The 14,333-nt window shown below is 41.7% G+C and overlaps 1 protein-coding gene across 11 annotated transcripts in view; it reads left to right on the top strand.

Annotated features, from left to right (window-relative positions):
- The window catches only part of chmp1a (charged multivesicular body protein 1A), a 46,707-nt gene that overhangs the window by 29,416 nt on the left and 2,958 nt on the right, over positions 1-14,333 (top strand). For all 11 annotated transcript variants that reach the window (XM_061283818.1, XM_061283817.1, XM_061283819.1 and 8 more), the window contains 3 exons: positions 512-640; positions 800-993; positions 7,528-13,501. In XM_061283818.1, the coding sequence (XP_061139802.1) occupies positions 512-640; positions 800-993; positions 7,528-7,549 (345 nt within the window). In that variant the 3' untranslated portion in view covers positions 7,550-13,501. The remainder of the gene's footprint in view (positions 1-511; positions 641-799; positions 994-7,527; positions 13,502-14,333) is intronic.

Raw genomic sequence — 14,333 nt, 5'->3', positions numbered from 1 at the left:
AATCAGGACCATGACCATTTTCCTTGTCATGGAGATTGACTATAACAGTCATCTGCAAATTTTAAATGTAAAGTGATGGCCACAGATGTAAAATCATTAAAAACCTTGGGGTGCTTGATTTTGGCTACAGGTATAACCGTGAACTGTTTCCAACACCTATGCATCGTCTGCAGATTGATTGACTGACATATAGTATAAATGGAGTGGGAAGAAGTAAATAACGTATCGACCTTGTTAACCCTTATTTTACTTGTAAATTATTACATTGGCAAGCAAAAGCAGACAAAGTTTAAATAGTTTGCCATGTGAACCAGGCTCAAGTTGAATTTGAGACCCCTTTGTTAGTGTGCCAGGACCGCCAAGTGCCAGTATCTCAACTTGGCCAGGATGGCTAGGGCTCTTTATAGCTGCTTACAGCGCTTTTTAGAGTCTCTTATTCCACTGGTCCATAATCACTTCAGTGATGTTTTGTATGATAAGTAGAAATGTGATCTTATGCTTTTTCTCACAGGTGACTAGAAACATGAGCCAGGTGACCAAGGCGCTTGACAAAGCTCTGAACTCAATGGATCTTCAAAAGGTCTCTGCTGTCATGGATAAGTTTGAAAGCCAAGTTCAGAATCTTGATGTCCACACCTCAGTAAGTGACTGCAGCCTCTGTACATCCTCTTGCATCTTGTTCTGTGTCGTCAAGTATTTGGTGTGCTTTGAACTGTCTTTGTAGACATTCTACTGAAGGCATATGAGGACATAGTATAGTCACGTGTAGTTCAATTTGTGTTTGTTTTCCCAACACAAGGTAATGGAGGATTCCATGAGCTCTGCAATGACACTGACAACACCACAAGAACAGGTGGATGACTTGATCCACCAAATAGCGGAAGAAAGTGGCCTGGAGGTGATGGACCAGCTCAGCAAATTGCCCGCAGGAGCCACCTCAGTGGGTGCAGAGACTTCACGCAGCCAAGAGAAGGAAGACCAGCTTTCTAGACGGTAAGGGCTACACACCATGAGGTAACTAAACCAAGCATGGTTGTGTATTCATTACTTCTATCTGCCTGTCATGTTACACATTGTAAAACGCGCACTTTTTATTAGAGTGGCACTGGCTCCCCGGTAACGGGTTCAATAAGCCGGGGTTGAAGGGACTCGTCCGTGGCTAACCACCCGGGTTAAATTAATTCTACCAGAATCAATCTAATTTCTTTACGACGCCAATCCCTCTCAAGTCATCCGACGCGCGAGCCGAGTAACTCAATTCGAGGCGAGTCGTCGAAATGACCGTGCCATAATGATGGCTCCCTTCGGTTGTTTGATGCTTGTGTTATGTTACGGATATTTTTAGATGCCTTTGTTAAGGCCCTCAGGGATTTGTTGTTCTAGCGCAGTGGTCCCCAACCACCGGGCCGCGGCCTTTTTATTTATTTTTTTTATCGACGATCAATTAATTCAGGTCAAGACACTCGTCCCGGTCACGTGACATGTTTCCCCAGCCTGCAAAGCTAATATGTGGCGACAGGCTAACTAACCAGGCAATGAAGCATTCAAAACTGCTTCAACACATGGAGACCATGCATCCTGCAATAAAAGGCAAATCTTAATCACTTCGGGTGTCATTGTCTCCGATTACGTCTAGATGGGACCGTCTCGTTTCTGAGAAACAAACTCAGTGCTCCCACTAATTCAACGTAATGCTGAGTTTTATTTTTGTCATTTGTACTTGTTTTTATGTCAGTCGTATCATTTTATTTAATCGTATTTATATATTTATTATAAATGTATTACTTATTTATTTATTTATTTATATAAGTGTATTATATAAATGCCGGTCCGCGAAAATATTTCTGACATGTAACCGGTCCGTGGCGCAAAAAAGGTTGTGGACCACTGTTCTAGCGCACCCTTGTACTAGTTTTGCCGAAGTAACTTTTGATATGGATCCGCTCTACTTGGTTGCGGAAGTAGCGAGCCTACTTCTCTTTTTTCGAAGAAAAATCAAATTATGTATGACGAAAATAGTATTTGAGAATGAATTTAATGCATTAAATCATTAATTCTAACATTATATACCATTTTTTTCCGTGTATAGTGCGCCCCCATGTATAGTACGCACCCCTAAAAATGGCATGCTGATGCTGGAAAAAAGCTTGTACCCATGTATAATACGCACCCAATTTTTATGAATTTTTTTAAAAAATGTTTTTAATTTTTTTTTTTTTTTTTTTTTAAGTCCCAATGATCGTCACACACGCAGGGAGGCAATGGGTCCCATTTTTATAGTCTTTGGTATGGTCTTAACTAGGCTGGATGTAATTTTTTTTGTTGGCGTTGATTTCTCCGACTGCCCATAAACGCACCACCGCGCTCCGTGCGCGCACGGGACAGCAAACAAGCAGGTGATCGAGCAAGCGTCTGATACGAGAGCATTGCGGTCGCATGGAGCGTGTTTGAAGTGAACAGCAGAGAAGAAAGGAACAAGGCAAAGTGTTGTGAAATAAAATATTACCTGTAATACGGATTTAGGTAGAGAACTGAACTCTCGCTCTTTATATAGCTGACGTGTCTTGCGCATCCGTTCTGCGCATCTGTAATGGCGGCCTCCGTATGATATCCGGTTTGCGTGTGTGCGAGAGCGAGAGAGAGAGCGCGCGAGAGAACGCTCAACCGTAGCGCGCCGCCGACCGCCCAACTGCACCGCGCTGGTCGATTATTGTGACAGAGCCGTCGCTGAAATTTAGAAGATATTTTTAAAGTCCTGATGTACTTTCTAAAATTTAAGTGGATGAACAGCAGAGACCAAAGGAACAAGGCAAAGTGTTGTGAAATAAAATATTACCTGTTAGAGATGCACCGATCCGACTTTTTCAGTTCCGATACCGATACCGATGCCGTGGCTTTGCGTATCGGTCGATACCCGATACCGATCCGATATTATGGTTGACTTAACAAGCTACATAACTCTACATGTGGAACAGAAAAGACCAAAGGCAATGGCATCAGGCAGACTACACAGTTCTTTGCTCTAAATTAGGGGTGTCCAAACTAACGGTCCAGTTTTTATTGGCCCGCAGCAAATTCTGAAAACATATAACATTAACACCCCCCCGGAAGAGAAGCGAACACGCAGCGTTTGACATCCGATTAGCCTCCCCCCCCCCCCCCATTCGGGAGAGAAGCGAACGCGCAGCCTTTGACGTCCCATTAGCAACCCGAAGAGAAGCGAACGCGCATGGTTTGACGTCCGCTTAGCAACCCGGGGAAGAGAAGCGAACGTTGGCTCCATGTTTGCATTTGTTTAGAAAACTCTCGTGGCATGCGGCACACGTGCTGCTGACGTATGACGTAGCCCGCGTCCCAATAGATTAAGGAAAGTATCGGCTCACAGATCGGCTGTATTTTCCGATACCCGATCCATCGATTTTGTTGATATCGGGGCCGATATCCGATCCAGATATCGGATCGGTGCATCTCTATTACCTGTAATACGCATTTTGTTATTTGCTGATTGAAACTGCTAATTAAACTGTGAATTGAAACTAATAGGAAGAAAACAACTCTCGCTCTTTATATAGCTGACGTGTCTTGCGCATCCGTTCTGTGCATTTTATTTCACAACACTTTGCCTTGTTCCTTTCTTCTCTGCTGTTCACTTCAAACACGCTCCATGCGACCGCAATGCTCTCGTATCAGACGCTTGCTCGATCACCTGCTCGTTTGCTGTCTGTCACAATGTACCCTACACAAATCCGAAACATTTGTTGCGGCTCCAAGTCACGACGAGGGGCAAGTTTTGGTTTCCAAGGGTGTTTTTATTCCTCTTCAACGTCTCTCCCATACAGAGCCGCCTCTTTCCCGTGCGCGCACGGAGCGCGGTGGTGCGTTTACGGGCAGTCGGAGAAATCAACGCCAACAAAAAAAATTACATTCAGCCTAGTTAAGACCATACTATATATATATATTATAAGACTATAAAAATGGGACCCATTGCCTCCCTGCGTGTGTGACGATCATTGGGACTTAAAAAAAAAAACAAATTTAAAAAAATAAAATAAAATTGGGTGCGTATTATACATGGGTACAGGCTTTTTTCCAGCATCAACATGCCATTTTTAGGGTGCGTATTATACATGGGGGCGCATTATACACGGAAAAAAACGGTAATTTTAAACTTGTGTAAATTTAAGGTATTTCATACAGTTTGTTCAATGTTCTCTGACTCTTCAGATATGAATGAAAGGCAGAATTTGTGTTTTTAGAGTTGTTCACATCTGCCTGAGTGACTCATATTTGGTTATTTTGTCATTTGAAAAATAAAGACAATTGTGACAGTGAAATTTGTTTTATAACAGTGTGTATTTGCATGACATTTTTGTAGTTACAAAATGTCCGAAAAAACTAGGTAGCCTGCCTGCTGGAACGGGCATGTTGACATTTCAGTGTACGTGAAGAGGTATTGACTGCAGCAATGGGCCCACAATGTCCACATAAAGGTGGCCAAAATGGCGATACCAGACTCCGTGTGAGCTGAACTTGCTGGCCTGGCAGGAGAGACACTTCTTGGCCAATTGGCAGACATCACGGTTGATGCCGTGCCATGTGAACTTTTGAATCCCCAGCTTGGATGTCGCATAACCAGACGGGTGAGATAGGCCGTGTATCATCTTAAAGACGCGGAGCGGCGATGGCACGTAAATGCAGGGGCAGTCAGTGCTTACGTCACGGAGCAATGAGCAACCTTGGTTCCCGACTTGTACATTTTCCCAGTGGAGGCCAGTGATAGCAGTCCAGTAGGCAGCTACATCTCTGTCATTTGCCTTTTGCATTAATGACAGCATGGTAGTTAATACCCAGGTGGACGGCAGTGATTGATTCTTTTCTGGGAAAGGGCGTCAGCTACAGGATTCTTGTTGCCCGGTAGGTACTCAATTGTGCAACCATATTGACCACTGACTGGCAAGTGTATTTTAACTTCATGGGTTTCCACACTTGAAAAGGAAGGGTTTGACCAGACTGGGATTTCACTCTTTGTTCGGGTTTTATTGAGCGAAACAATCATGGTGAAAAACCTTTAAAACACATACAAAAAATGGATGAGTTTAAATAAAAGGTACAACATTTTCCCAATAAAACAATGCAAGCTTAGTGTTCTTTAACACATAAACCAATAAACAATGTAGATAAAGTTCAGTCTTCCTATTAAATAAAGTGCATTTAAGTATTTTTAATCAAATCAAGGAATGCATAAATAAGGCATTGAAACAGAAACCCTTAAATAACCTGCTTTTACCTTATTTTTAAATCACAATAATTTTACCGTTTTTTTCCATGTATAATGCGCAAAATTTAACTAATTGTCCTAAAATCTGGGGTGCGCATTATACATGGGTACAATTTTTTTTTTCTCTTTTTTTTTTTTTTGGAAGAAAATCTTGTCACGGATGGAGTGTGGAAAGGAGCGGGGCGACCAAGTGCAGCTTGGACCAGGGTTTATTGGAGGAACTCAAAAAACAGACTTGGTAAACTAATTGTGATAAATAACTGGAACATCACTCAAATATTGGTGATCCCGTTGAGAATCTCCCATATTTCTTCGCTATCGAGTTTGCTACTGCATGCGCAGTGATACTGACCGGCAGAATAACATCCGCTTGTTCCCAAAGATGATCTTTTTTCTGAAATATTTTTACGTTTACAGACTTAAGTAACCCAGCCGGGTCATACCAAAGACTATAACAATGGGACCCATTGCCTCCCTGCTTGGCAATCAGCATTAAAGGTTAGAATTGGGGCGTTAGATCACCAAATGATTCCCGAGCGCGGCACCGCTGCTGCTCACTGCTCCCCTCTCCCCCAAGGGATGGATCAAAATCACACGGGGATGGGTCAAATGCAGAGGACAAATTTCACCACACCCAGATGCGTGTGTGACGATCATTGGGACTTTAAAAATTTGGGTGCGTATTATACATGGGTACAGGCTTTTTTTCCAGCATCGACATGCCATTTTTAGGGTGCGTATTATACATGGAAAGAAAACGGTAATTCGACACAGGGGATAGGGGCGCCTTCACGGTCATGATCTTGGGTTGGCAAATCTTGTTTATTTATATGGTGACATTTTCATCTGCTGCTTATTCATTTATTTAGTTACGGGTATCTATTGCATCTTCTGCACATCTATTCTCTCTAATTTTGTTTGTCGTGACCGATGTTTATATTGTCTTTTTATTTCTCTATTTAATGTTAATTAATTATTAATTCAGAATATTTTGCATGTTTTACAATTTATGTAACTACTGCGTATCTGTTCTTTAACCTCTCTTGTGTGCCCACTTGGATGTGGATACTGCTGGTGATCAATAAAGTATCTCTCTCTCTCTCGCATTCTCGCGTCTCTCGCTCGCTCTCGTTCGCGCTCTCTCACTAAGCCTGAAATGTTGAAAGGTTCAAGGGGGCCGAATACTTTCGCAAGGCACTGTATTTAAATTTTCATCTTTTTAATTTGATTTTCTTTGTTTACTTCATATGTTCATAAACTATTGAAGTAATTTTTCAGATACTTTAAAACAAGTAATTTGAAACCATCATCATCATGTTGATAATTGAGATCAAATCAAAGTCAAAGTCAAAGTCAAAGTCAGCTTTATTGTCAATCTCTTCACATGTCAAAACACACAAAGAAACCGAAATGACGTTTTCTCTATCCCACGGTGACGAGACATATTACACGATAGACATACAAGTAAGCGACACAATATAAAACAAGAAGGCAAAAATTCAAACAATAAATAGTAAGAGTGATGAATAAATAATAAATAAACAGATAACACAATAAATAAGAGGAGCAAACGGAGCCAGCAAGCATAGCGCAAAAGTACAGGACGCTACGCAGAACGGGGAAGCGAGTTCAGGATCCTAACAACCTGGAGTATGAAGCTGTTGTTGAGTCTGGTGGTGCGGGAGCAAAGGCTCCTGTACCTCTTCCCAGAGGGCAGAAGATCGAACAAAGAGTGAGCGGGGTGACTCACATCACTCACAATCGCGGTCGCCTTGCGGGTGAGATGGGAGATGTAAATGTCTTTCAAGGAGTGGAGTGAAGCACCAATGATCTTACCAGCCGTGTTCACTATGCGCCGCAGGGCCTTCAAGTTGTAGTCAGTGCAGCTGCCGCCCCAAACAGCAATACAGCAGAAATGATATGGAAAAAATAAATTGTGATAATATCTTTTGCTATATCATCCAGCCATACCACTTATGGAACTGACCCAGATCAGATTGAGCCATACTGTCATTCAAACAATATTAGATACAGGTCCATAAAGGCAAACAAAATATCATCTGCCTTTCGAGTGACCCAAGCGTTGTGCAATGTCATGCTTCATGCTCAGTCGTTCTGATAATTTTGCTCAAGTTCTGAACTGTATGATCCTGATGGCTTTTGAATGAAGAAATATTAAATCACATTTCAAAATGTATTTTTTTTCCCCTAAGTTTTCTTAAGTTTGAGCTTTATCATTTATGTTGCAGGCTCGCTGCTCTGCGGAACTGAAAGGGGACTCGACTCACAGCCATGTGGAAAAAGCCAAGTTTGGTGGTGGTGGTATTTGTGTTCCATCAAGGAAGGAGCATCACATTCCCACTGCCTCATTTTGGCCTTAAGATTGTGTGCCCCCCTCCCTTGCATGCCGTTTGCAAAATGGTTCCGGTTTTCCTTAACTGTATAATGACAACAATAATGTAAATTTTAAATTTGTAAAACCAAGCCAAGTTATATGTTAGTTATTTTATGAGAGTGGGACATTTTTTGTTCTTTAGTACCTGGTCTGGGTCAGACTTTGGTGGCCTGCATACTGTATGGAAAAGCATTTGACTGCCTGGTCTCATCACATTCTTCGAAGTCCCAAATATTTTTACCATTGAATACACCAGTGGACAATCCCTGCATTGGACTTCAGTGAGTCATGTTTGAATTTATTTGTTGTTAAACACGCATGACACAATCGACACCATCCGTGTGAAATACTGTATTCTGGATTGAAGTGCTGTCTAAAGTGCCTGATGGACTGTACAAACTGGTGCAAGGGGAGCTGAGCACCGCACAGTTTTTGTCAAAGTTAGGAAGATGTTTTTGCCAACAGCACCTTAGCAAAAGAACTGATGACAGCTTCCTCTGGGTGTCATAGATGAACATGCGTCATCATTTTATTGTTGCAGTGTAAAGTTGTCCAATTGTGTCTTTTTCTGTGAATATCCCCATACTATATATTTTGTATTCGTAGGCAAGTCACCCAAGAGTGGCCAGGTTAATGTATCAGCTAAACAAATCAGACAGAAGTCGTAACTTAAATTAAAGGTGATTAGATTATCTGAATGTTTTATTATAAATGTAAATTTGCTTTTATTATGTTTTTCATTATTATTTTCGGTGAGAAGATTATTTTTAAAAGGCATCTGAATGTTTTATTAAAAATAGGCCTTTGGTTTTTTTTTTTTTTTGTTTTTTAATTGTGGCTGTTTATTTTAATCGACTAGAAACTTTCATGAGAGACGCACGGATAAAAGCTGTCTTGTCTTCTTACTGAGCAGTTTTAGTGTTGCCCTCTGTTTCATTCCTTTTGCAAATTTTTACAATGCTGTGATATTTGAGATTTCATCTTCGCAGCACTTTTATCTTACAAAAATATAAAACTTTCCTCCAGCGCCCACTTTAATTTGAATTCAGTTTTTGGTGTGTTGATTGCAGACATCAATCGTTTTGTTGATCCATACTAATTGTACACAGCGCTCTGCCTAAATATTTCAGTCCGTTTCAGTGCGACTAGTAAATTACAAGGTCGCATCGCTTTAAGCATTATGGCAACCGTGGTCAGGGGCATCACTGAAGTAAGCTACTACTGGTCGATCACATGACATTTAAAAAAAAAAACATTCTTTCCTATAGGCTAGAATGCATCCCATCGCTTGATTGACATACAGGTAAGCCTGTCGGGAGGCAATCACAGTGAAAAGCACATGCGCAATAGACAGTGACCACACCCCCTCACCGCAGCTGTTTGGCTGCACATGCACAAGCCCAGCACCAAAGCTAAGAAGCTAATCAACGCATTACGCATCAATGCACTTAAACTTCTTAAACTAAAGAAAGTTCATGATCAGCATAAATGTGTGGGGTTGCTGGACCAAGTAAGAAGCCAAACCGTATCACTTTCATCCCATTCATTGATTGACATACAGGTAAGCCTATCGGTAGGCAATCACAGTGAACCGCTGGCTGCGACCATAAAAAATGAGTGGGGTTGCTGGACCAAGTAAGAAGCCAAACGGTATCTTTTATCCCACCACTTGATTGACATACTACAGCTAAGCCTATCGGGAGGCAATCAAAGTGAACCACATCCCCTCAACTCAGCATTTTGGCTGCGCATACACTAGCCCAGGGGTGGGCAAACTTTTTGACTTGCGGGCCGAATTGGGTTCTAAATTTTGACCGAGGGGCCGAACCAGGAGCAGATGGATGTAGTGTTTGTGTGAAGTAATATAAATGACATGTAAAGGTCATTGCATAAAAGGTTTTTACTTTTAGCAAATACTAAAGCATGGATATTAAAAAAAAGCTTTTTGAAAACAAATGCATTTATTAACAGCATTAAAAAAATATTTCACCAAAAAACTACTATCAGTGATTCTTATTAAATACGACACTGTTATGATGAATAACATTTTCCATCACTTCAGCGCCTGCAGGTCAGATTTATGAAATATGTTTATCTAATGAGGCGTAATCACATCCAACAACAAACATTCTGACCAAATACATCATCTTGAAGAATCAGTGAAAGAATACATCTAAATAAAGCAGTGCTTCTCAAATACTGGGGCGCGCCCCCCTTGGGGGGCGCCGTGCTATACCTGGGGGGGCGCGTGTGACCCTGGGGAACAGGCTTTTTTTTTTGCAGTACTAGAATAAAGTGTAATTGCGCATCTTCCCAGCAGGGGGCAGTGGCGCTCTCATTGTTACTTCTGTGACATTTGCGACAGTGCAACATTTTACGATTTACAAGACAAGTTAGGATAGTCACGGTGGGGAGGGGGGGGGCGCGAAAAGTTTTCTTCTTGCTGGGGGGGGCGTAACAGAAAATAATTGAGAAGCACTGAAATAAAGTAATAAAGAAATCAATAGTATTTTTGGTTTCCCTTTTTTGCTAGTGCATCGTAGTCTGGAGTAAAATTTGTTGTGGTAATTCTTAGGATAGAGCCGATGTGTCGGTCCGTTAACCTAGATCTGTGACGGGCTTTGTTGACGTTCATGTGGCTGAACGTCTTCTCACACACGTAGGTCGAGCCAAATTGTCCACTCTTGTTTAACATTTGGCACTCAGTGTCCACCTTTCTTTTCTTTGGGCCACTCATTTTAATGGAAGGATTCCAGGGGAAGGTTTGTGGGGGGCATTAGCGTAAAACTATCTGAAAACTCAGCGCGCGAATTACGAGAATATTGACGTCACAGCCTACACTCGAAATTCGGCACTGATAGATGAAATTACTACGTACTACTGAGTACGCACACGCACTTGTGTGCACCGAGCTTTCTGACACAGCTCCCGGGAGTAAATGCGCGGGCGGGCGCTTCCCCATCTACTGGGGAAACATAGTAATTGCAGGGAAAATGACCCCAAAAAGAATTAATAATACAATTTATTCAGGTTTGGCGGGCCGGATTAAACGGCCCCGTGGGCCGGATGTGGCCCGCGGGCCGTAGTTTGCCCATGTCTGCACTAGCCCGACACCAAAGCTAACAAGGTAATCAATGCATTACGCATTGTTGGATTTTGTCCACAATTTAGGGAGCGCGCTATCTGCACCTCACGGCAAAAGCCATTGCAAATCACCTGTTATCCAATTTACCGTAAATTTCGGACTATAAGCCGTGACTTTTTTCTCAAATTTTGAACCCTGCGGCTTATAGTCCGGTGCGGCTTATATAGGATTTTTTCCGTGATTTTTGTGATGACTTGATTACTTTTATACACTCGTAAAAAGGCTGTGGACCGCTGTTGTGAGGCACCGCTTTGCTGGGCGGAGGGATATATGACATGGTCACTGGGGAGAAAAGTGGTGTGTTGATCCTATGTCCAGCCGCCAGGCAAATAGTGCCGTAAAATGTACACAAAGATGAGACAGAACGAGATCAAGACGTTCCACTATGGCGGCTCATTAGTTTCACTTTGTGATTAGAAGGAATTCGGAAATGACGCATATACAGCCTTAGGCAATCAATCTGGCATATCATTCATAGCAAGTGGTGCATGCAAGGGATGGGCCAATCAATGACCTGATGTCACATCTGTTTCCAACATGACAGTGTGCATTAAATTGATTTCTTTACCCATTAAGACCTCAGTGAGGAAGCGCTGGAGGTACACTTATCAATGTTAAAGGTGAAAATCTATTTGCTGGAATGCTGACGAGAGTTTGGATTTCCTTAAAAAGTTAAGGGATTGGAATGACTCTTCATAGTCAAGCCTTTACGTGTTGCAAGGGAAACAAAATTGTTTTAGTAAAACGTTCTATTTTGACTGCAAAATGCATAAATGTATAATTACAGATAACTGACCAATCCAGGGGTGTGCCCTGCCTCTCACCGAAAGTCAGCTAGAATACCAGTTACACTGCAACGCTAAAGTCTCAGTCTACACGTTACACACAAAACTTGTTTTTTGGAATATGAGAGAACGTAGAAGTACCCTGAGGAGACCTCCATACCGAGATCACACAAGAATACCAGAGCCTAGATTCTAACCCCTGTTTTCTGTCAGGAATGTGACGTGGGTGTATTAACCATTCATCCTCTGTGACAATAGTCTTCTGCTACATACAAGGGAAAGGCAAGTGTCCACTAAAAATAGCTTGGGGTGGTGAATGACTGCCCATCCATCCATCCATCCATCCATCCATCCATCCATCCATCCATCCCTAAAATCACTAAATGTACTGACCAAGAACTAAGGTCCAGAATAGAACACCTTGTAATTTATTCCTGAAGGAGACAAGGGGCCCTCTATTACCTGTAATACGCATTTTGTTATTTGCTGATTGAAACTGCTAATTAAACTGTGAATTGAAACTAATAGGAAGAAAACAACTCTCGCTCTTTATATAGCTGACGTGTCTTGCGCATCCGTTCTGTGCATTTTATTTCACAACACTTTGCCTTGTTCCTTTCTTCTCTGCTGTTCACTTCAAACACGCTCCATGCGACCGCAATGCTCTCGTATCAGACGCTTGCTCGATCACCTGCTCGTTTGCTGTCTGTCACAATGTACCCTACACAAATCCGAAACATTTGTTGCGGCTCCAAGTCACGACGAGGGGCAAGTTTTGGTTTCCAAGGGTGTTTTTATTCCTCTTCAACGTCTCTCCCATACAGAGCCGCCTCTTTCCCGTGCGCGCACGGAGCGCGGTGGTGCGTTTACGGGCAGTCGGAGAAATCAACGCCAACAAAAAAAATTACATTCAGCCTAGTTAAGACCATACTATATATATATATTATAAGACTATAAAAATGGGACCCATTGCCTCCCTGCGTGTGTGACGATCATTGGGACTTAAAAAAAAAACAAATTTAAAAAAATAAAATAAAATTGGGTGCGTATTATACATGGGTACAGGCTTTTTTCCAGCATCAACATGCCATTTTTAGGGTGCGTATTATACATGGGGGCGCATTATACACGGAAAAAAACGGTAATTTTAAACTTGTGTAAATTTAAGGTATTTCATACAGTTTGTTCAATGTTCTCTGACTCTTCAGATATGAATGAAAGGCAGAATTTGTGTTTTTAGAGTTGTTCACATCTGCCTGAGTGACTCATATTTGGTTATTTTGTCATTTGAAAAATAAAGACAATTGTGACAGTGAAATTTGTTTTATAACAGTGTGTATTTGCATGACATTTTTGTAGTTACAAAATGTCCGAAAAAACTAGGTAGCCTGCCTGCTGGAACGGGCATGTTGACATTTCAGTGTACGTGAAGAGGTATTGACTGCAGCAATGGGCCCACAATGTCCACATAAAGGTGGCCAAAATGGCGATACCAGACTCCGTGTGAGCTGAACTTGCTGGCCTGGCAGGAGAGACACTTCTTGGCCAATTGGCAGACATCACGGTTGATGCCGTGCCATGTGAACTTTTGAATCCCCAGCTTGGATGTCGCATAACCAGACGGGTGAGATAGGCCGTGTATCATCTTAAAGACGCGGAGCGGCGATGGCACGTAAATGCAGGGGCAGTCAGTGCTTACGTCACGGAGCAATGAGCAACCTTGGTTCCCGACTTGTACATTTTCCCAGTGGAGGCCAGTGATAGCAGTCCAGTAGGCAGCTACATCTCTGTCATTTGCCTTTTGCATTAATGACAGCATGGTAGTTAATACCCAGGTGGACGGCAGTGATTGATTCTTTTCTGGGAAAGGGCGTCAGCTACAGGATTCTTGTTGCCCGGTAGGTACTCAATTGTGCAACCATATTGACCACTGACTGGCAAGTGTATTTTAACTTCATGGGTTTCCACACTTGAAAAGGAAGGGTTTGACCAGACTGGGATTTCACTCTTTGTTCGGGTTTTATTGAGCGAAACAATCATGGTGAAAAACCTTTAAAACACATACAAAAAATGGATGAGTTTAAATAAAAGGTACAACATTTTCCCAATAAAACAATGCAAGCTTAGTGTTCTTTAACACATAAACCAATAAACAATGTAGATAAAGTTCAGTCTTCCTATTAAATAAAGTGCATTTAAGTATTTTTAATCAAATCAAGGAATGCATAAATAAGGCATTGAAACAGAAACCCTTAAATAACCTGCTTTTACCTTATTTTTAAATCACAATAATTTTACCGTTTTTTTCCATGTATAATGCGCAAAATTTAACTAATTGTCCTAAAATCTGGGGTGCGCATTATACATGGGTACAATTTTTTTTTTCTCTTTTTTTTTTTTTTTGAAGAAAATCTTGTCACGGATGGAGTGTGGAAAGGAGCGGGGCGACCAAGTGCAGCTTGGACCAGGGTTTATTGGAGGAACTCAAAAAACAGACTTGGTAAACTAATTGTGATAAATAACTGGAACATCACTCAAATATTGGTGATCCCGTTGAGAATCTCCCATATTTCTTCGCTATCGAGTTTGCTACTGCATGCGCAGTGATACTGACCGGCAGAATAACATCCGCTTGTTCCCAAAGATGATCTTTTTTCTGAAATATTTTTACGTTTACAGACTTAAGTAACCCAGCCGGGTCATACCAAAGACTATAACAATGGGACCCAT

This window comes from Syngnathus typhle, linkage group LG7, assembly GCF_033458585.1.
Source record: "Syngnathus typhle isolate RoL2023-S1 ecotype Sweden linkage group LG7, RoL_Styp_1.0, whole genome shotgun sequence".
Classification (NCBI taxonomy): domain Eukaryota; kingdom Metazoa; phylum Chordata; class Actinopteri; order Syngnathiformes; family Syngnathidae; genus Syngnathus; species Syngnathus typhle.
The sequence above is the reverse complement of the archived record's forward strand: the minus strand, read 5'-3'. Positions and strand labels throughout refer to the sequence as shown.